At 36.9% G+C, this 20,885-nt stretch overlaps 1 protein-coding gene across 10 annotated transcripts in view; it reads right to left on the reverse strand.

The window, feature by feature from the left end:
* LOC121316134 (EH domain-binding protein 1-like) overlaps positions 1-20,885 on the reverse strand; it is a 140,712-nt gene that overhangs the window by 47,422 nt on the left and 72,405 nt on the right. For all 10 annotated transcript variants that reach the window (XM_041250941.1, XM_041250945.1, XM_041250940.1 and 7 more), the window contains 5 exons: positions 15,433-15,611; positions 14,309-14,357; positions 10,573-11,487; positions 9,765-9,803; positions 4,777-4,920 (listed from right to left, as the gene is read on the reverse strand). In XM_041250941.1, the coding sequence (XP_041106875.1) occupies positions 4,777-4,920; positions 9,765-9,803; positions 10,573-11,487; positions 14,309-14,357; positions 15,433-15,611 (1,326 nt within the window). The remainder of the gene's footprint in view (positions 1-4,776; positions 4,921-9,764; positions 9,804-10,572; positions 11,488-14,308; positions 14,358-15,432; positions 15,612-20,885) is intronic.

Raw genomic sequence — 20,885 nt, forward strand, 5'->3', positions numbered from 1 at the left:
GGTGCCTATATGTCTGACCAAAGTTTTTATTTTTTTTTGTATTGTTGCAACCAATTTGGGATCCTCAGATATGTTTATATCCAGGTCTTTTTATTATTTATAAGGGAGAAAAACTAAAATCCAGTTTCAATCATTAAATGACAAACCGCTCACTGTAAAGTTTGAGGGATCCATGAAGACACGCACTGTGCGTAAAGAACTGATGGCTTGATTAGCTCTTGTAGTGCAATTGAAGGAGCTGTCTCTCTCACAGATTCTCAATTTTGAGAAATGCTTTGATCTCAGTTCAAGCCAATTCATGAACATCAACTGACAAGCCTGCATGAAACACCCTGATGGTCAGGCCCAAACTCCCAGCAAACTATCTGGTTTCATTAAGGCTTCCTTTTAAAAAGACACCAACTACAACGCAAAAAACTATTCCTGGCGAGTCAAGACAACATGTGATGTTACCTTAAAAAAAAAAAAAGATACGCTTCACAGCCTCTCAAGAAAAAAAAAAGATAATGGGAGGACTGGCTTGTTTATTGGTGCCCAACTGAACTGGCAAAGTTAGCTGGGAGGTCTTGAATCCTAATTGGGCTGTTTAAATCTGAATTGCAAGCATGCAACTTACAGCAATTGATATTGCATATTTTTCACCCCTACACTTTGGGATTAATATCTCCAAGTCAGAAAAAAGAATAATAACCACACAAAGTGGTTCAAACATCCATTTTTTTTTATTTTTACTTAAAGTGACAAGTGACCCAATAAACGGTCAATTAATTCTATTAAAAAATAAATAAATAAATACTAAGGATAGAAAAATCTACTTCAAAGGTTTTGTTACATACTTGTTTCTGTCAGTGCAGGTCACAGACACCAAACTGGAAGGTTACTACACTGCCCTGGCACAAATAGCCACAGTGGCTAAAATCAAACAAAGCCCAATTAAACTAATCATAACGTCCCACTGAATACAAGGAAGCTCACCTGGAATTTCTGGACTTGTGATTGAATTCCCAACTCTGTGTAGTACTTGATACTATAATTACCTCGGCCAAAGTACTGTGAAATTGCTGCTCTGATCTGCTAATGGTTGAGGAAACCATTCTGCTGAGGTTTCATTAAAAGGGGCCAGAGAGTCATGGCGCAACGTTTTCTGGCAGAGATGACACTTTCAGAAACTCAAAAGGGAAAAAATAAACGGGTTGCGGTTTACGATTGTTCATTAATTACCAATTTACTCACCGCTGGAGGCATGACATTACAGAAATCTGGACACAAGTTCTAATAGATTACGAAGACCACCTATGAAGAGTGGCCAAAGAAAGTACAAAACAATTAACACTGTTTCACTACTATCAAAGGTGTTCAAAATATTGATCATTCATGGGAAGAAAAAAAGGCATTACTAAGTGAATGCCACAAGCAGGACTGGAAAATACAATGGAGCACAATTAGTGTACTACATGGGGCTTCATCATACATCAGAGGAGTCATAGCACAATACGCTGACAGGCACAAAGAAAACATTTCGGATCTTTATGTATAATTTTAAATATAGTGAGTTAGTAAAATGTTGGAACTGCCATGCAAAAAAAAATCTCCTTTGTTAGATAAGACTCTGCTATGGAACTGCAATGTCTTGAAATTACTTTTTCTGTATGCCTGATTCTTACAAATCTTAATAACTGAATTTAAACTGTATGAAAGAAGGAGGAGATTTCTGTCCTGGAACTCAGCAACACAAAATCAATGCTGTTTTAAACCCCCTACATAAAATGACTGCCCTCAAAGAATGGAGTCAGGTTTAATTTAATTAAAATCTTCTTTATGCATGCTAAACCACAAAGTCGCTACTTAGACCAAGATGCATATTCTAGGTTGCCCCAGTGATAACAAATCCACAGCAATTTTTGTTGCAATCAAAACAGACATCAAGTAATCTAATCTAAATCACTAACATATTATCAGAGTGGGAGACAGGGATCCTTTTAATCAATGTTTTCTATTAAAAACTGAAACAATTCAATAGTTGACACCAGTAACGCACTCCACCCTCATTAGAGCATTGTCCTTGGGAGCCAAGTGTAGCACGCAGCAAAGAGGTATAACTCTAACAAATGCTAAAAGCTGCTTTCCATGAAGATACAGAAACCTTTTGTAAGCACCACTAGAACTTTACAGCATAGATGCACCTTTAAAATTTCACCGTGCAGTATTTATTTTCGTAGGATTTTAAAACAATTTTGAAGACTATTTATTTTTACCTGCTGGCATAGTATATTAAGGCTTACATTTAAAAGATGTAATTCAAGGACACCATCTCTCACTTTCTCTCCTTCAATAGATTCAAACTGTAAGCAGCAGAGGAAAATGAGCAAATGATTTGTGCTGATCTTAATGCTACAAGCTCGTAACCCCTTCCCTTACAGAAGACTTTGAGCGAAAAAAAACAAAGGTTCCCATCTTTACAGGGCCAGCTGTTCGGATTTTGATAAGAAATATAAGCTGTCGCTAGTTAATATGTTGTTGGGAATTTAAAAACAGCAAAATAACAGACATGTTGCGAATAGTTCATACATGGCTTCTGTACAATATTGCCCTAAAATACAGTTCTTTACCAACAAAACTATAAATATAAATATCATGAAACTGTAGCCCAATTTGACCTACATCTACAGGACAAATGTAAAAATGGATACATAAATGAATGCAAAGAAAGGTAAGTGCTTCTATACTGTCCAACTCTAGACATTCTCAACAACCTTGGGCTTATGAGATATTAGCAAAAGTAGGTGTGGCAGCATGGCAGATTTCCAAACTCATACAAGCTTCTCTCACAGGTATGCTTAAATGTAAGCGAGGCATACATGTGTATTATTGGTGCCTCCACTATATCCCAACTGCCAGCGCGGATGTATATCCCTTGTGGGGGAAATAATGAAAACCAACACATTTTAGTTCCTACTTACTGCTATGTTATGGTCTCTGTAACACAAAGTGAACAGGAGAGCCTAATTTAGTACCCTGCATTATGTTTGCTCTACACTGTACATGGTTAAATGTACCCACTGGATAATGAGTCAATAAGAGTTCATCCAATAGCTGCATGCATTACATTTTTTTTGTAAAACGCTTTCAACATTGACAGGTAGCAACATGTCCCGTAAGAACCAGGAATCAGGTTATAGTGCTGCCTCTAGTATAAATATACAGATTACTTTTAAAATCTTGTTTGCAACATTTGTTAAATTTGCATAGTACTTTCCTGCTTTACTTCCCTAGAATCTACAATAAAAAATTACTGCAATGCACAAATAGACAAAATAGATAAAACTACATTTTGCTGAGCCAAAGCATATTTGAAGGAGTTGCTCAGACGGTGTGACATATTATTCATTTTGCAAACTGGGCTGCGTACAGAAACAAGCATTCACAAGTACCTGGCAGAAAATGTCCAAATTCTTTTGTGACACAAGTGTGATGCAAATGGAATAAATCTATATATATATATATATATTTTTTTTTTTTTCTGTGACAAAAGATTGGAGGTATGTCACAGTGAACTCGGAATTAAAAAAAAAAAAAAAAAAAAAAAAAAAACTAGAAATTAAAAACTGCACTCTTAAATACAAAAAGGTATTCCAAAGGGCTCATTATTACATTTTTCCAACTCTGTACCTATTCAAGCTAAAATCAACATGACTCTGTGCTAAAGTGACAGACGTGCATAACTGACACTTGCAGAAATCAGTCCAAAGATTGAGCTGATGAGAAAGTTGATGCAAAACAGATTACTGTTCACTTTTTTTTTTTTTTTTAAACTACTGTACCTTAAATAGAGATTCTATAAAATAAGCAATCTCACCTCATTACCTAGATGAGAGCTGTAAAAGATAGCATTTCTAATAGTTATACTTCCAAAGTAATATAGAAAATCAATCAATCTTGAACAATTCATTAACATCAGGATTAGTTACCACGTGTGACTTTTAAAGCCAAACCATATCAGTTTTAAAATTGTATTAATAGGTGCTGTGCAAACACAAACATAATTTAAAAGTCATTGTTGATGAGATATCATTTCTTTTGCTTGGTGGAAATAACTGCATTAATCCTGTACATTTTACATCACCGATACTGGATAAACATATACACAAAATTGGTGCTCTGAGCTTCCTGCTAAAACACATTATCAGCAGCACACCCACTCTCATTATAATCCCTTCATTGGTAAACAAGCAATTTGCCTGTTGTTTTCGATTGAAATGCGCACAAAGTAGATTCTTATAAAAGGATTAAAACAAGGTGTTTCAGAAAAGTGGTGTAGAGGGAATTTACAAATACAGAATGAGAATGTCACTGTGCTATAATATTTAATAAATGTCAGAGGGGCGATACATCTATTCAGGGTTTTCATTTCAGAAAATAAACTAAAAAAACCTTCACTATTTATATTAAAAGACACTAGCATATTAACAGCAATTCAGTGAAAACACATTCGCATGCAATTAATTCTGCATGGAAACATATTAAATTAAATAAATGTTTTCTTGCAATTAATAAAAACATATTGTTGCATGTGGATTGTGCTTTTCACAGCTGGTACGTATGACTACTGCAATATCTTTTTCATCATAATTCGTGATGATTTAATTTTTTTCTGAGCCATAAATAAAATTTTAAATTAGACAGAATATTTGTAGAAGCTCAGAATAACTAAGAAAGTCTTTCAGCTGAATGACCCCCCTAAGGTCGTTAAAATATACAATAGATTAGAAGTCTTACATCATTTAGTTGCTTGCTGCGGGTTGGTGTGGATGAATGGGTCATCACTTTTTTATTTCCTACTTTCAAAGATGCGTCTCTCCTTGCTTGCTCCAATAGAAGTCTTGCCCTCTCTTTAAGCTCCTCTTGTCGGGATAATATCTTCTGTTGGAATACCACCAGAAAAAATGAAGAGGTAAACATTGTGTTAGATATAGGCGTGCAAAGTGAAACTTGAACCCTTTCAGGACCAAGTGTTTTTCAGTGCGATGCCCAGGCCAATGTTTTTTTTTGGCTGTATTTGACTCTGTTCCTATAAAGACTCACTAAAAATATACACTGGGGAACATTAGAAAGTACTTCAGAAACCACAAAAACGTATCTTATTTTTCAACACACACACACATATACAGTGCCTATAGTAAGTATCACCCACTCCCCCCCTTGGATGTTTTCACAGTTGTGTTACAACATGAAAAGTTAACATTTAAATTGACTTTTTTCCTTTGATTTACACGACCTACTCAACACTCTGAACAGGCAAGAGCACTTTTATTGTGAAACAACAGTTAATGAAAAACAGAAAAACTGAAATGTCTTGGTTAGACACTCATCCCCCTGAATCGATACTTGGTATAACCACCTTTGGCAGCAATTACAGCTGTGAATCTTTTGGGGTAAGTCTATACCAGGTTTGCACATCTGGATCGTGCAGTATTCAGCCATTCTTCTTGGCAAAATTGTTCAAGCTCTGTCAAGTCGGATAGGGATCGTTGGTGGACAGCACTCCAAGTCTTGCCACAGATTCTCAACTCTGTTTCAAGTCCGGGCTTAGACTGGGCCACTCTAGCACATTTTCTTTCTTGTTTTTAAGCCACTCCAGTGTCACTTTGGCTGTGTGCTTGGGGTCACTGTCCTGCTGAAACGTGAATCTCCATACCAGTCTCTGGTCTTTTGCAGACTGAAGCAGATTTTTCTCAAGGATTTGCCTGTATTTAGCTCATTCCATTTTGCCCTCTATCTGCCCAGACAAGCTTCCCAGTCCCTGGAGATGAAAAGCATCCCCATAGCATGATGATGCCAACATCATGCTTCACAGTAGGGATGGTGTTACCTGGGTGATGTGCTGTGTTGGGTTTGCACCAGACATAACGCTTTGCAATTAGGCCAAATAGTTCAATTTTTGTTTTTTTGGACCACAGAATCTTTTGCCACATCTTTTCACAGTCTCCCACATGCCTTTTTGCAAATTCCAAGCAAGATTTTACACTGGCTTTTTTCAGAAATGGCTTCCTTCTTGCCACTCTTCCACACAGGGCAGATTTGTGGAGTACCTCAGCTATTGTTGTCACATGGATAATGTCTCATCTCAGCCATGGAACGCTGTAGGTCTTTCAGAGTTGTCATTGGCCTCTTGGTGGCTTCTCTGACCAATGACCTTCTTACCTGGCTGCTCACTTTGGGAGGACGGTCTGCTCTAAGCAGATTCTGGGTGCTGCCGTATACCTTCCACTTCTTAATGATCAACTTGACTGTGCTCCAAGGGATATTCAATGCCTTTGAAATCTTTTTATATCCCTCCCCTGACCTGTGCCTTTCCACAACTTTATCCCGGAGTTGTTTTGAAAGCTCCTTGGACTTTGTGGTAGTACCTTTGCTTTGAATGCACTACCCAACTCTAAGACCTTACAGAGATTATATATATATATATATATATATATATATATATATATATATATATATATATATATATATATATATATATATATATATATATAGTGGACAAAAAAAATGGAAACACCTGGGTAAATGAGGGACACCAAGTATATTGAAAGCAAGGGCTTCCACAGAGGCGTGGCTCATGCGTTAATTAAGCTAATAACATCCCAACATCCCTTAGGGTCAATGCTGGACAGGCCTGATTGCCTATAATTATGGCTAGCATGGCTGCAAGAGGAGACCTCAGTGACTTTGAAAGGGGTGATTGTTGGGGCATGCGTGGCAGGAGTTTCAGTGACCATGACAGCTCAACTTGCTGATGTTTCACAAGCAACGGTGTCTAAAATGATGTTGGCATTGAACTCAGAGGGAAAGACATCATTAGCAAAGGGCAACAGTGGGTGGAAGCACACACTCCAGGATTGTGATATCCGTACAAGGCAAAACAGACGAGCAACTGCAGATCAACTGACTGCAAATTTCAGCCTGGGGAGCAAGCAGCCAGTTTTGTCAAAAACTGTCTGCCAAGAACTCCAGAGAGCGGTAGGGATGAAACCATTTTTCGATAGTACGATATATCGCGATTACGAATATAATCGTAGAAAACGATAGTCACAGACTCACTAAACGTGGCTGGAAGCAGAACAGAAGCTTTTCTCTCCAGATACGGGTAAAATCATCGGTGTGTACTAGGGCTGCTACAATAAAATAAAATATATTTTTTGATCAATTCCATTCCTCATTATATACATGGATATAAATACTGGATAATCGATTCAATAATTACATTTTTGTAACGCACATAGTTAATACAATTATTTAAGTTTATCAACAAAACTGCACCGAACGCCCTGCCTTGCTATTTACAGTATTTCTACCAGACAGTGGGCGTGCTCTTGTTTTCCTGCTTGTGTTAACTAGCATCTGATTTGCTGGTCCCATCCTATCAGTGAATCAGTTTTGAAAATTATTTGTAAGTACCCCCCCTCTGTCTTATTCACTGTGCAAAAAAAAAAACCCAAAACGTGACACCTTGTATCCAGGGAAGGACGACAGGCTTGTATTCCTGGCAAATAGCCTATAAATTGTGCACACAAAAAAAAAATGACTGTATACAGATTGCGCTGCTTTGGAGTTTGAAAATAAACTGTTATATCATGAATATTTAACAATATTCAATAACGTTAAAAATAAATAAATAAATGATGTGATGTCTCTTGATCTGCCCCTCCCACTATGCACTGGACTTGCCTCCGCCACGCACCACGTTACTGGATCCTCAGTGTATGCACTATTCTTGCACTACTATTATGTCACATATAACCTCTTGTAATCCTAACTTGTTGCCTCATATTTCATATTGTACTTTAATATTATTTGCACCTACTGTAAACTATACTGTATTTAAATGTTAATCAAGAAGATGAAAGAAAAGATGATGAAGATGAAGACGACGATGAAGACGAAGAAGAAAATGTTGTCAGTCCGAATAACATAATAAGATTCTATCGCTGCTGGGAGCTTAAGGAGACTGTGACAGGGTGAGGAGCCCTGTACATGTATTTGTTTATTTATTTATTTTTTTTTTAGAAAGGGGTCTCCCCCTCAGCCCCTGTATTATTTTGATATTTGTGTTTTATGATTTATTTATTTGTAAATGTATTGATGGCGTAGCCGTATGTTTTGTTTTTGTATGGTGTTGCAGCGTGGATGGGAAGCCCCATCCACATTAATAAACTTGTGCAGAAGGTGGCCATCTCCCGAATTAAGTGATTAATTTGTTCCTAAGTGGGAGATGGTCACCTGCATAAAAGTCTGCAGCTCTCTGCACTCGGGGTGGGTGTTGGAAAGGAGGAACGAGTGAGCGAGTGGATTAAAAACAATATATATATCTATATATAGGAACAGTGAAGGTGTTTGCCCAAACTGGCCTATTGTTTGTTTGTGATTATTTTGTTTAAACTTTCACTTTGCACCGTGAGCAGTGTTTTTGTTAAAACCTTGTATGTGTTTTTGTTCTTGCATTCTGGCCTGATGTCACGATATTGGCTACCCTGTCACAAGGACCCTAAGCCCTCTGCCTTTTTTCTGCCTTCGCTATTTTTTTTTGACCACCGGCCACCACTGACATATACTGTATACAATTATTATTATTATTTTTTTAGCTTTAATTATTGTTTCATTATTATGTATTCTGCTTAGTGTTTATAAAGACATGTATAAAAACATGCTATTCTATGACCTGAAGGACCCTACAATACATCCTGAAAGTTTTGTTGAAAAACATTGATGTTTGGGCAAATTAAAAGACATTGTTTCAACCAAGTGATTTTGTGATTTTCTTTTTACAAAAGTATTATGCAGTAGATCTGGGGTTTTCAAAAAGAGGTAAAGTTACAACATTTTATTCTGTTACCTTAAGGACCCTACAACACTACCTGAAAGTTTTGTTGACATTTCCTTTTTAAATATAGGGAAATTAATGATTTTACAAATTTAGAGAGTTCTGTTAAAAAAAATAATTGATATAAATTTAGTTCCTGATAGAAACATTATCTGCTTATATCCACTTGTTTCTTGACATTTATAAATGTAGTAAAAATATACATTAAAACACGAGGCAGAATAAATGTTATAAGCCAACTATATCAGATTTAGTGTTTTTCTGTTTCTTTCTTTGCTCTAAAGAAATTCCTGTGATGTTTTGTTTCTTGCTGTAAACTGTCCCTGCCCTTTAAAAATGAAATGCCCGTCTCAGTGACGCCACAAAAAAACAAACAAAAAAAAAAAAACTAAATCATGGAGTGAAATTCCATCCTTCCCCTATCCAATGATGTGTTTCAAACCTGTGTGGCAGAGCATGGTGGCCCAGTAAGTCAATAAAATGAAGTGCATTTAAAGAAAGACATTTCAGTTTGATCGTGTATACACGGTGCTCAAAGGGTTAAGCTGTGTTTTATAAGGTTTGCAGTGCTCCACGTTTTTAATCTTCCATGTAGTGTACTTACAATGATGGCACTTAGAAGAGGCTACATGGCAAACAATTTGAAAAACAAGTACAAGGAAACACTTCCACTTGAACGTGTTTCCACATTAAAAACTGATATTTGTCTGTGAACAGAAGTACTTCAATGTTCATTTGGACTTACTTAAACAGACCCACAGCTCTTGATTAGGCCATTGAAATGTTCTGCAAATTAAATCTCACCCAAGTAATCATCAGTAAAATAGCTGGTCGCAGAGGCCTTTCTTTAGCAAGTGTTTTAATGTCGCTTGAGGTATATCCTTACCTTTTCTTCAGTGACATTTGACTGCTGGGTGAAGGTAATCTGCAGATTAAGTAAAAACATTACATCAGCTTTAGAAGAAAAATGTACACAATAAAGCAACAGCCTACACCTTTACCAGGACATCACACGGTGTGAACACCATCAGTAAGCATCCCAACCAGTTAGGAGAAAGGTCTCCGATCCACTGAAAGAAACTCCTTAATATGAATGAAAGTTGCTAAGCAAAGTCATAATGTTGCTAATTTACAGGATGGAAGGAGTCTAGAATAACTAATAATTTGGTGATGTGGTTAAATTCAAACCAGGTCCTAAAGTTGGAATACCACTGTAGGGATTGTAGAAAAGCTACATTTACATGAAATCCGATAGCGCTAAATCTTTGCACGTTTTATCGTTGCTCACATTTAAGTAGTTGACAGTACTCACACTGGCTTGTATTATTGAATGCTCTAGACTTCTGCTGGAATACTATCCAGGCACAGAAACAAATACAGTTTGTGTGCTGTATGTATATATATTTTATTTTCTAGCCAAAGCAATGACATAACGCACTAAAGCTCCATGTTTTGAGCCTCAACTGTTTACTGCACTCCAGTGTTGAAAGTCCCAGCAAGGGGGTACTCTGGTTATGCCTCTCCCAATAGGTGTTACCATTAGGTCCTGGGGACTGCAGGAATCCTGCCATGAGTAAAGGGATAGACAGAACTATACTATATATTTATTGGGAAGTTTGCCTGTGGAAATTCACTTTCCTGAGAAATCTGATCTCGTTTAAGCACAAGGAAAACCTTAAAAAGCTCATTCTTACCTGCGCACTTTTTACGGCATGATCTGCGTGGGTCAGAGCAAAACTGGCATCTGAAGTGGCATCAGATTCAGCGTGCCTCAGAGAGGCACGCTTTTTCTTGATGAGGTCGGCATCCCTGTTGTAAGAGAACCCAAGCTTGTGAGAGGGAGAGGGCCCTGCCCTCTTGACAGGGGATGTGGGTTCTGGGCTCTGGGCCTCCATTACTCCCTGAAGCCTGGGCCTCTCCTGCTCAGAGCAGCTACTGGCATTTCCTGTACTTGTGAGTCTCTCTTTGCCAGGAACTTCACACAAGAGCGTTGGAGATTCATCCTTCTTTTGATCGCTGACATGCTGTAAGTCGCTCAAATCTAAAGTGTCTGCTTTCAGCAGTTTCTTTTTGCCAAATGATGGCAGCGCTTGTGCTAGATCTGTAGTGTCATATTGACGCAGGTCCACAGCTGCAGAGTTTCCAGTAGTGCTTGGATGAGGTTTTGGAGGATCAGTATCACTTTTCGTCCTATGTGATGGTGGTGATGCCACGACAGTGCTCAGAGTGCCATCAGGAGCCTGGCACTCGTTTTCCAACTCCCTGACGGCACTATTGCTGAAAAACACAGACTCATCCTGAGCAGGAACGTCTGCCTCCGTGCTGTTCGACGGCAGTGTCTCTTGCTCCCGGTTTACCTCGTTAAGCTCAGCATAGAACTTGTCTTGATCGATGGAGCTGTTTGTGTCTGTTTCAAAGTCCCCCACTTTGTAGGTGCTTTTGCTGCTGTTCGCTTCTATTTGCACCACATTCAGCTCTTCGCCGCTGAAATGAGCCCTTATTTGATAAAGGTAGGTCATGACAGTTAACTTGTCTGGAATGGCCAGCAGCACCATATCCGAGGGCTCCAGCAACCGAGAGATCCCAAGGCTGGCAAAGCCATCGTAAGCCTTAAAAAAAAAAAAAAGTTAATAATGAAAACTACCAACTCCCAAGGTCTAACAACAGACACACTTTGAACATTAAAGCCTGCATGGAAAACAAGATCAAAATAAATAATCTGAAATAAAACACATTAAAAACTTTGGACTTGCTGAAAAAGTATTCTAATCTCAAATGTCTCCAATTTTAACACAATTTGGAGGACTGATGGATGTAGTAGTTAAGATAGGATTGAACCCAGGATCTCCTGACTTTACCTTAGCTCTAGCCAACTTTTTTTTCACCAGCTGTAAGAATTAGCGTCAGATCTCATTCAGGTAAAAATAGTGATCTACTTTACAGAAATTGTAGTTGCCTCCAGGCACTTTTAAATTGCTAATTTTGACGTGGCCTTTCTTAGACAGGTACTAACAGGTCACAACAATATGCTAAGGATGCCATATCAGACTAGATTTGGGAACAGGACGATCAGGAATCAGTAGGACCAGTTTGCACTGACAGAGAATGTCAAAGATGGGTTCTGAGATAAGAAAGTGAGATATTAAGAAACACTAAACTAATCCGTCCTGGGCTTTATCACAGCCGATTAACTGTCTCCTTTCTACTGCCTGTGTAATTGCGTTGATTTGTGCTGATGAAAAATACAAGGAGATAATCAGAAGCAAAACTCAATCCCAGATCACCCGATACGTGATTAAACAAAATAAAAAAAGAAAAACAAAACTTTTTTTTTTTTTTTTTTTTAAAACCCACCTTCCTGGATATCACCAAGTTGTATCTTCGGAGCAGTGATGGGGTTTTTGATTCTACCTCTTCACTAACACCATCATGACATATTGGAACTGCAGGTTTATCGAGTTTTGGAATAATCAAGGTAAGCCGTTTCTCAATTTACAATTAATTACTACTATTTTTTTTTTTTTTTTGCAAGCCTCAACTATGACTTTTATGCTTTGCACTACAGAGAACACAGTGTGCACCATATCATTTAGACAATAAAAAAATGCTCAGGTTTCTTACTCAAATTCAATATCGCAAAGCTTGCAGTTGAATGGAAATTAAAAAAAAAAAAAAAAAACAAACAAAAAAAAAAAAAACAGGAGCATGAACTTGAGTTTCCGTTTGATCAAGTGATCTACTTCATGATCCAAAACACTTTTAAAGGACATACTTCCATTAAAATGTTGTAAAGCGTGTTTCTTTTTATGAGCAAAATCCTCTCTTTAAAGTCTACACTTAAACAGCTTTTTGCTGCATTTTGCACATTCCCAGTAAACCTCTCTTGCTTAAAATTTAAGCAAAGCTGCATTTTTCAAAACTTTGTCAAAAAAAGTATTTATTTTTAAACCTGCTTTGAAAAAAGTGGTGCTTCCAAGTTGATTGACAGGCCTCAACTGTCATCAATTATCATCAGCACCACAGGCAATATTCTAAACATTTCTCAATTATACAATACAGCAGCACACTAACCAAGATCAGATATCACAGGAAATTACTTTTTTAATTCAGCTTTTTATAGTCTTCTAGCTAAGCCTGTGAAACTAAAGATATTCCTGCCTTATTGATTGTTTTATACTATCAAGAGTATATTTCAATTGAATTTGGGACTATAAAAATCATCGGGGGGAAAAAAAAGACGATTCTATCTGATGTGAAATGTGACCAAATAAAGGCTTTCAGTAACCTTAACCTTTGCTGCCCCTGCAGTGGTCACCTGTGACTGCTTCAACAGCCCTCTTTTCCCTCCTCTCAATTTACCAACTATATGGAGTACTGTGTTATTCATTCATAGATGTTGGCTTAATTGGTTAGGAGGAGGAAACGTCAAATGCGCTATGCATCTGCATGGACATTATACATGGCCATTGTTCCTCATGCTGCATTCATTCCAAACAAGGGCACTAGGGGTTATCAGTCAGAATTGTGTGAGGACAGGAAATAAACCTGCAGGAAGCAACTGAAATATTCAATGTAGCTGTCAAGCGAGTGGAGCTGCACTGGCAATGAAAGAAATAAGCTACACAATAAACAATATAGGCAGGTTCCAGGAAGAGGGTTTACAAATGATGTATTTTGTATTATTTTTTTATATATATTTTTTATTATATAGAGTTTTAAAAAATGTTACAGGCAGTAATTTGCTCCTTTGGAAATGATAAATAGTAATACATTTTTATCCCCCCTCCCCTCCCCAGCCTTTTATTTATACAAGCTCTAAATACTGCTACTACTGTGTTACCTAGGTCATATAAAGCTGACAAGCTTTGGGCTGCAAGTGCAATGCACTCTTAATTCAGTTAGATACCCTTTAAGAAACATATTCACCTTGCACAATGAGGGAAAAAAAAAAAAAATTATATTATATATATATATATATATAGGAGATCTTTTCTCCAACTGAAATGCTTTAAAGGCAAATGTTAGCTATAAAATAGCAGTATAGCAGTCTTAGACTTGTAACACGAACCTCAAAAAATAATGTTTCATTTTAAAAGGTACGTTTCCAGTAATTCAAACATTTACATAACAAATGTCTGGAGTTTTTTTTTAATTTTTTTTTTTTTTAACTACACAGCAGGTAATACATTATGGTGCTATCTTAGGGTTCACAGTAGTTTTTTCAGTCGGAGTGAAAAAAAAAAAAACAACTCAATTTTATAATACATCCAATGTAAAACAGCAGGGGAGCTACCTTTTGCGAAGAGCAATTATAAACCTACAAAACAGGCTCACATGTTTTTGGGGGGCAGTAAGTGGTGGTGGTGTTAATAATGATTAAAAAAAAAAAATTCCAAATAGTCTAAATGAATGTCAGCTGGCAGTCCTTACCCTTTTGTTGTTTTCTTTAATATCTTGAGGATTCAGGGTTTTGTAGTCACTGAGGGAGAAAACAGCACAGTGGGCATGTACAGTATTTGATAAAGGAAGCAATATAAAATTGCATTAAAAAAGCGATCTCTAATGGCATTATATAGTAACTAGTAATTTCACAGCTAAGCAGTCAACAAAACTAATAGACTGGAAAATAAAATAAAATATTTAAAAATCATATGAGCTATTTTTTTTTTTTTTTTTTTTTTTTTTTTTTTTGCATGAAGGTTTTCCATCTAAAAAGTTAAGTTAACAGGCAAAGACCAGAGGCCAGCCTTTAAAATCAAATTTACCATGCAGTAATCCCTTTTTGTCAATGTACAAAGAAAGAGCTACAGGCTTATTTGTCTCATCTTAGTTCAACACTGACAAAAATTTTGTAATCTTCCTGTAAACAGCTATTTGGATGAGAGTAAAAAAAAAAAAAAATTAACTAAGTACAAATTTAAGAAAAAAGAATATAAATATAACCCCCCCCCCCCCCCCCTGTAATGCAAGACCTCAAAACATGGGAATATTGCTAAAACAAAATAAAAAAAACCAAAACACTATCATCGGTCAGTCTTTTACACTTATTTTACACTAAATTGTTATAAAATGTGAAACACTTAAGTGTATTTAATGAGACCGCAATATATATCAGATGCATAAAAAAAAAAAAGTCAACCACTTTAATAATTTTTGTTCTCCACTTAATGGTAATGATAACTGTCTACTGTTGCTGGCAACGACCGTTAGAAAAACTTCTTTTGATATATATATATATATATATATATATATATATATATATATATATATATATATATTATATATACACATGTACATATGGTACAATATTGTATGTATGTCATGTATGTGTGTGTGTATAAATATATATTATATATATATATATATATATATATATATATATATATATATATATTATAGTTAAAAAACTACCACATATTTCTGCATTAAAAAAAAAAAGTATCAAACTTTAACTGTTAGCTGTGGAATTTGATACCACCAACAAGTAAAGATTCTACCGTCATTATTTCAACTTTAACACTTCCCATAATGTTGTGGTGCTTATTTTCACTTACAGGAGATCGGGCCTGAAGTGGTGAAATAACGCACAAAAAGCCAAGCCGTTTCTCCAGGACGTGGTGAAGTTGGTTATTTTCACCCCTCGGTAGTTTTTTGTAACCTCTCTGCACCATGCAAGCAGAGACTGACTGGCATTTGGCTTCTTCCCCAGAACAGGGCTAGGGAACGGGCTTGGCTGGAAGAAAGAGAGGGGAAAAAAAAAAAAAACATAAAAGGGAGAACAGAGGGAGCGAAATGATCACTAATTGACCTAACCAGACGATGCACACCTTTTGATGTCTGTTTAGGCCTTTAAAAACTCAATTTATGATGATCGCAGCCCGCAAAAGACAAGAATCACAAGTTATTATCTTCAATCCTAGCCCCTGGCACTTGCCTGTGAATGTAGTTGCCGGTGCAGGATTCCACACTGATTCTAAGAGCAGGCAGAGATCTGTACTAGTGGAAGCATCACGTCAAAGCTTTGTAATGCTGCAGGCTTCTCCTATCCTAAAGTTAATGTGTACTGTACGCCCTTCATTTTAAAAAAACAAAACAAACAAAAAAAAACCTGCTGTCACTTAAACACATCTTGAAACATTTCTTATTCACGACTTCAAGACTTATCGCAGTATGTTTCTGTACTTTTTTCCCCTTCTATAACTTCAATGTAACCAAACATACCCAAGAAAACCATATCAATACATTATCATTTAACACATTTTTCAAAATACTAAAATAAATGGCTGGTATAAAAAAAAAAGTTTCTATTAATGAACTTATGAAAAAAAAAACAACCTATATCAAGCTCCTCCAAAACAAACTGAAATAATAAATAAAAAGTGAAATTCAGATCTTGTGCTCAGGAACCCAGTCTTGTCACTGAATGGATCTTTTTTCTATGTCTTGTACTTTTTCTAGTTCTGCAAATCACATTTTTTTTCTGTACAATTGTATTATATAGTCCATTAAAAGTAAAGAGTGCAACTTCTAGGGATTTAATTTTTTTATTTATTTTTTACCTACAGCACAGGATTTATTGTTAACAATCATAATTGCATTAAGACCCACATTACCTTCTAAAACAAAACAAAAAAAATACAAGTGTCAATGCTAACAATATTTTTAAGTTAAACACCACTGAAATATTTTGTTCATTTAAAAAACAAAAATTAACATTACACTACATATTCCAACTAATAGGTCACTGAGGTTCTATATTAAAAAAACAAAACAACACACAATCATTTGTATCACTGTATTTTTAAATGTTATCAATGATAAAATATTGTACTGTAAAGGTTTACCATGAGCAAAAATAATGTGGATGAAAAAAGGTGATTTTGTAATAAAAATCTAAATTAAAAGGAACCAACTTTGGATTTAACATTTACACTGAATGTAGTATGGCCTTTAAATTATCTCAGAAAAGGTGGCTAAATATTGCTTTCTGGTCCAAATTTTAAATCAGCAAGGCATTAGAAAATATTTCTTATAGACCAACGCCCCCCGTTGGTCAACTAAAGCAGTTGCAAAACAATAAGGGTTTCACACTGAGGAAAAAAACATTTAAGATTTAAGATTTAAATGCTTGTAACTGAAGAACCCCAGGAAGATAATTTATCATCTTAATGATTGCAAAGTATTATATCATAAAGTTATTGTAATTACCTATGAGTGGAATGTAACCTGCACCACATACTATAAAATATTATTATGCTAGTATGTCATTTACCTTACATAAATATTGTACAATGAATATTATACCACACATCATGCACTAACTGGATAAGAACTTTGATTGTCTGCTTACAACCAATAGTTCTCTTCAGTCCTGCAAGGTGCAATTCAACACACTAAAGCAGCTGCAAATGACAAAGAACTCACAATGAGCATTTCAAAAGAACTAAACCCATTAAATCCATCCCTTTTAAGAAGGAATAGTGGGTTTAGTTCTATTAAAGGAAAGGATATATTTTACAAATCATCCCCAGCCACTGTGCTCAGTTGTAAGGCTGGAAAACATTTACTAAATAACACATTATTCTAGTGGCTAATCACAAAGCTTTAAATAAAATATGCATCACATTTTTTAAAGCTGTTAATTATTCTGAAAGATGTTTTTGGTTTCTTTCACATTATCACATCAAAATTGAGTTAATGAAACACTTCCCCAAAATTTGTAAGTTAAAAGATAAAAGTATTTAATAAGACAGCAATTTACATGGCGGGAACCAGGGCTGCAAGAGGAAGGGAGTTTTTTTGTAACTTTGGATTCAAGGCTCTGCCTTGAGAGCAGGAGAGAGAATGGGCCGGACTCCAACCAAGACAGCCTTCCCTATGGAGTTGAGGATAGCCGTAATAACCTACGGGCCCCTGAAAACAGAGTCCTCTGACTTCGGAGAGTCGTTATAAGCTCGGTCTCGCGACTGGGTCCCAGTTAGCGACCGGGCCGACGCTCGGAAGATGGAACGCCTCATACGAAGCCTTGAGATAAGGAAGAAAAGAATCTGAAAGAACACAAATAATTCTTAGTTATGGGAGTCGAGCACTAAGAGTAATCTCCCAGGAGGGTAAAGGAGGAAGTAAGATAGAGCCTTCTTTCATAAGCCAAGATATATATAAGCATGAGCTGCGAAAGAATAGTGCGGCCAGTGGTCCTCTGACCACACGAAGAACCTGCAGTTTCTGGAACCCCACGTTCCACTCACTATCCCCCCAAAAGATGGACCACCGGCTCCCCGCTGAACCCGCACCTTGAAGACAAACAAAGGCCACGTACCAATGCATAACAAAAGCAAGAAGAGACAAACAATGACAACAAAGACAAACAATAACAAACAAAATAACTAATAATTCACACAAGCTATGTGTTGGGCATCTGCTCGGTAGACAGGAAAAGGAACTGAAAGGTCTTTTAATAGATACTAACTTAGTTAGAGAGGAGAAAGGGCAGAGAGAGGACTCTATCTTTGATATTTGGATGAATTAACCTTGGTGGAGTTAGTCTGTCTTGGATGCTCTCAGGAACAGGATGTAATGGAGATCTGGAACTAGAGAGAGGTCGCAGAAGCGGATGCCTATGGCTGTGAAACTAAATGATGGGGGGACTGAATTCTGAATTTCTCAAAAATCCAAAGGTGGTGGTGGTTAGGCACATTGCTTCCATGATGATGTCATCAAATGGATTGAAGCATAATGACCTAAGAATTGATATCAGGGTATTCAGGATATCTGTGGTTATAGGAAGTCTGGAAGGAGATGCAGGAGGGAGGCTCTTGTTGATTCCTCGGACTGTCAGGCATACTGCTGGTATGGAAAGAAGGGTCGGTGAGGGGATGAACATGCTGCAGAAGTGGAATTGAATTTCTGAAATGTAGGTTTTTATAGAGGTTGGAGATAAATGCAGTGTGTCCCGAGTGTGAACTATGAAAGCTACGATCTGGTTTACGTTAAAGGGTGTGGGGGATATCCTGTTCTGAGTGCAGAAAGTAGAAAGTTGCCTAGCCGGTTGCATAAGAGGAGCAGGTAGCCGCGCATTATACCAGAGGGTTGGCTACATCTTAGGCCCTCTTTAGAGGGGCCTCGCTGTCCAATATATCTGAAATGCATCTAGCTGGGCTACACCGCATACTTTCTCCAGGTTCTATCGCCTTAATGTGATAGATCCCTCCTTGCCTTCATTAGGCATGAGGGTTCTTGAGGTTGTACACTCGTACTGTTAGCCTTGGGTTATGCGGTTCTGATGCATCCCTCAGTTATTGCCGTTCCTTCTCCCTCGTGACTGCTCTGGTATACTATCCCATACTTAATGTCATATTTTAAAAGTCACGGCAGTGTCACGGGTAAAGTATCATATTTCGTGGAAATTTGCATGGAAATATTTTATAATGATGAAAGAATCGCTCCACCATTTGCTACACTTTGCCTGAAGAATTTCCGTAACTTTTGGTTGTCCAATTTTTCAAAAGGGATATCTGCGCTAACAAACGCCTGTCAGGTCAAAATTTAATAAGTGGACTTTTGGAAAATAGAAGTCACTGTTTTTTGTTTCTTTGCAAGTAAAGCAGTCACAGTATTGCTCTGGATTTCCGCCTTTCTTTTGGTGAATACTTGCTGTCAGTGAGTTTTGGTAGTGATCTACAGTAAAGGCTGTACAGAAGAGCTTACCTCCATTGCTGTGTAAACTCCTGCTGGATACTGCTTTACCTGATCTGCTCTAGACACATTTTTAGCCTTGTTAGAAACATCCACTTTCTTGTTTACAGTGTGTAGTATTTCAATTTCCTGAGATTGCATATAGCGACATGACACAATCACTGCAGACCACTGTGTGCATGGAGAATATTACACACAGTCACATATCAGAGCTGTACATTTTCGTTAATGTGATTTTTTTTTGTATGAAATATTTTTTATTTCTTAAGAATATTGTAAAAATCGCAGTATTGGGCTAATTTCACAATTTCTGCGCAGCCCGTGAAATCGCGAGTTTCAAAAGGGTCCTACCCATACTTAATGTCTGGTGGTCGTCTTCTCTTTCAGGGAACCAGGGTTACGGTAAGTAACCTAACATTTTCAATCATGACAATTATCAATAATTAGCAACAAATGGGTTTCATACTGGTGTTTTTTTTTTACTGCCCAAATACTTCTCTGCTACTGTATATATTTTATTATTATTATTATTATTATTGTTGGTAATTATTATTTTTTTTTTTAATAACCCCATGCTATCCCACTGTGACTTTCATGTTCTGAATGAAAGTCAATTACTGTACTTCAATTCACTGTTTGTGGATCAGCCCCTCATGTCCTATTCTACTGCTTGATTATTTTTTTCTATCAAATTTTTTGCTCTAAATCCTATAACCGAACCTTAACCTTCTGCTCCATTTTAATTAACCACATCCAACAGAGTGTCAAAGTGGAATCTCGCTCCATAAAGGGAAAATTATCCCACCTGTTTGGTAATGCACAAAGCATATTATGGTGAACACATCAGTTCTTTCATGTGAATTTCCAGTGCACCTAAGGCAGTGTTTTCTTACAAGTGATTTAATTTTAGTGGAATAATTACCTGGGATTAATACGCAGGTGCCATTAAAGCAGTTAAAGTAGTTATAGCCTAAACACGTTAAATGCATTTTCTCCTCTGCCAACAGAGAAAAGAAAACAGTAGACCGTCAGTTTATTATAATATACTTAACTGTTGCACACTGCCAGCATACATGGCAAGAGTTCCTATATGGTCCCCATAGTGGGTTTTTTTTTTTCTCTTTCTGCTGCTGACCCAATTGCACGGCACTGCCCTGCAGGGATTGTGTTCACATGACAGATCTCAGTTTATTGACGTATCATATCCAGTCATATTGGAGAAGCGTACTGTTTCCTCACTGCTGCTGCAAAGAAACAGTAACAGAAACTGGAAAAACTGAAATGAAAAAAAATAAACAAGAATTGTTTTAAT

The sequence above is a fragment of the Polyodon spathula genome, chromosome 5 (genome assembly GCF_017654505.1).
Source record: "Polyodon spathula isolate WHYD16114869_AA chromosome 5, ASM1765450v1, whole genome shotgun sequence".
Lineage (NCBI taxonomy): Eukaryota > Metazoa > Chordata > Actinopteri > Acipenseriformes > Polyodontidae > Polyodon > Polyodon spathula.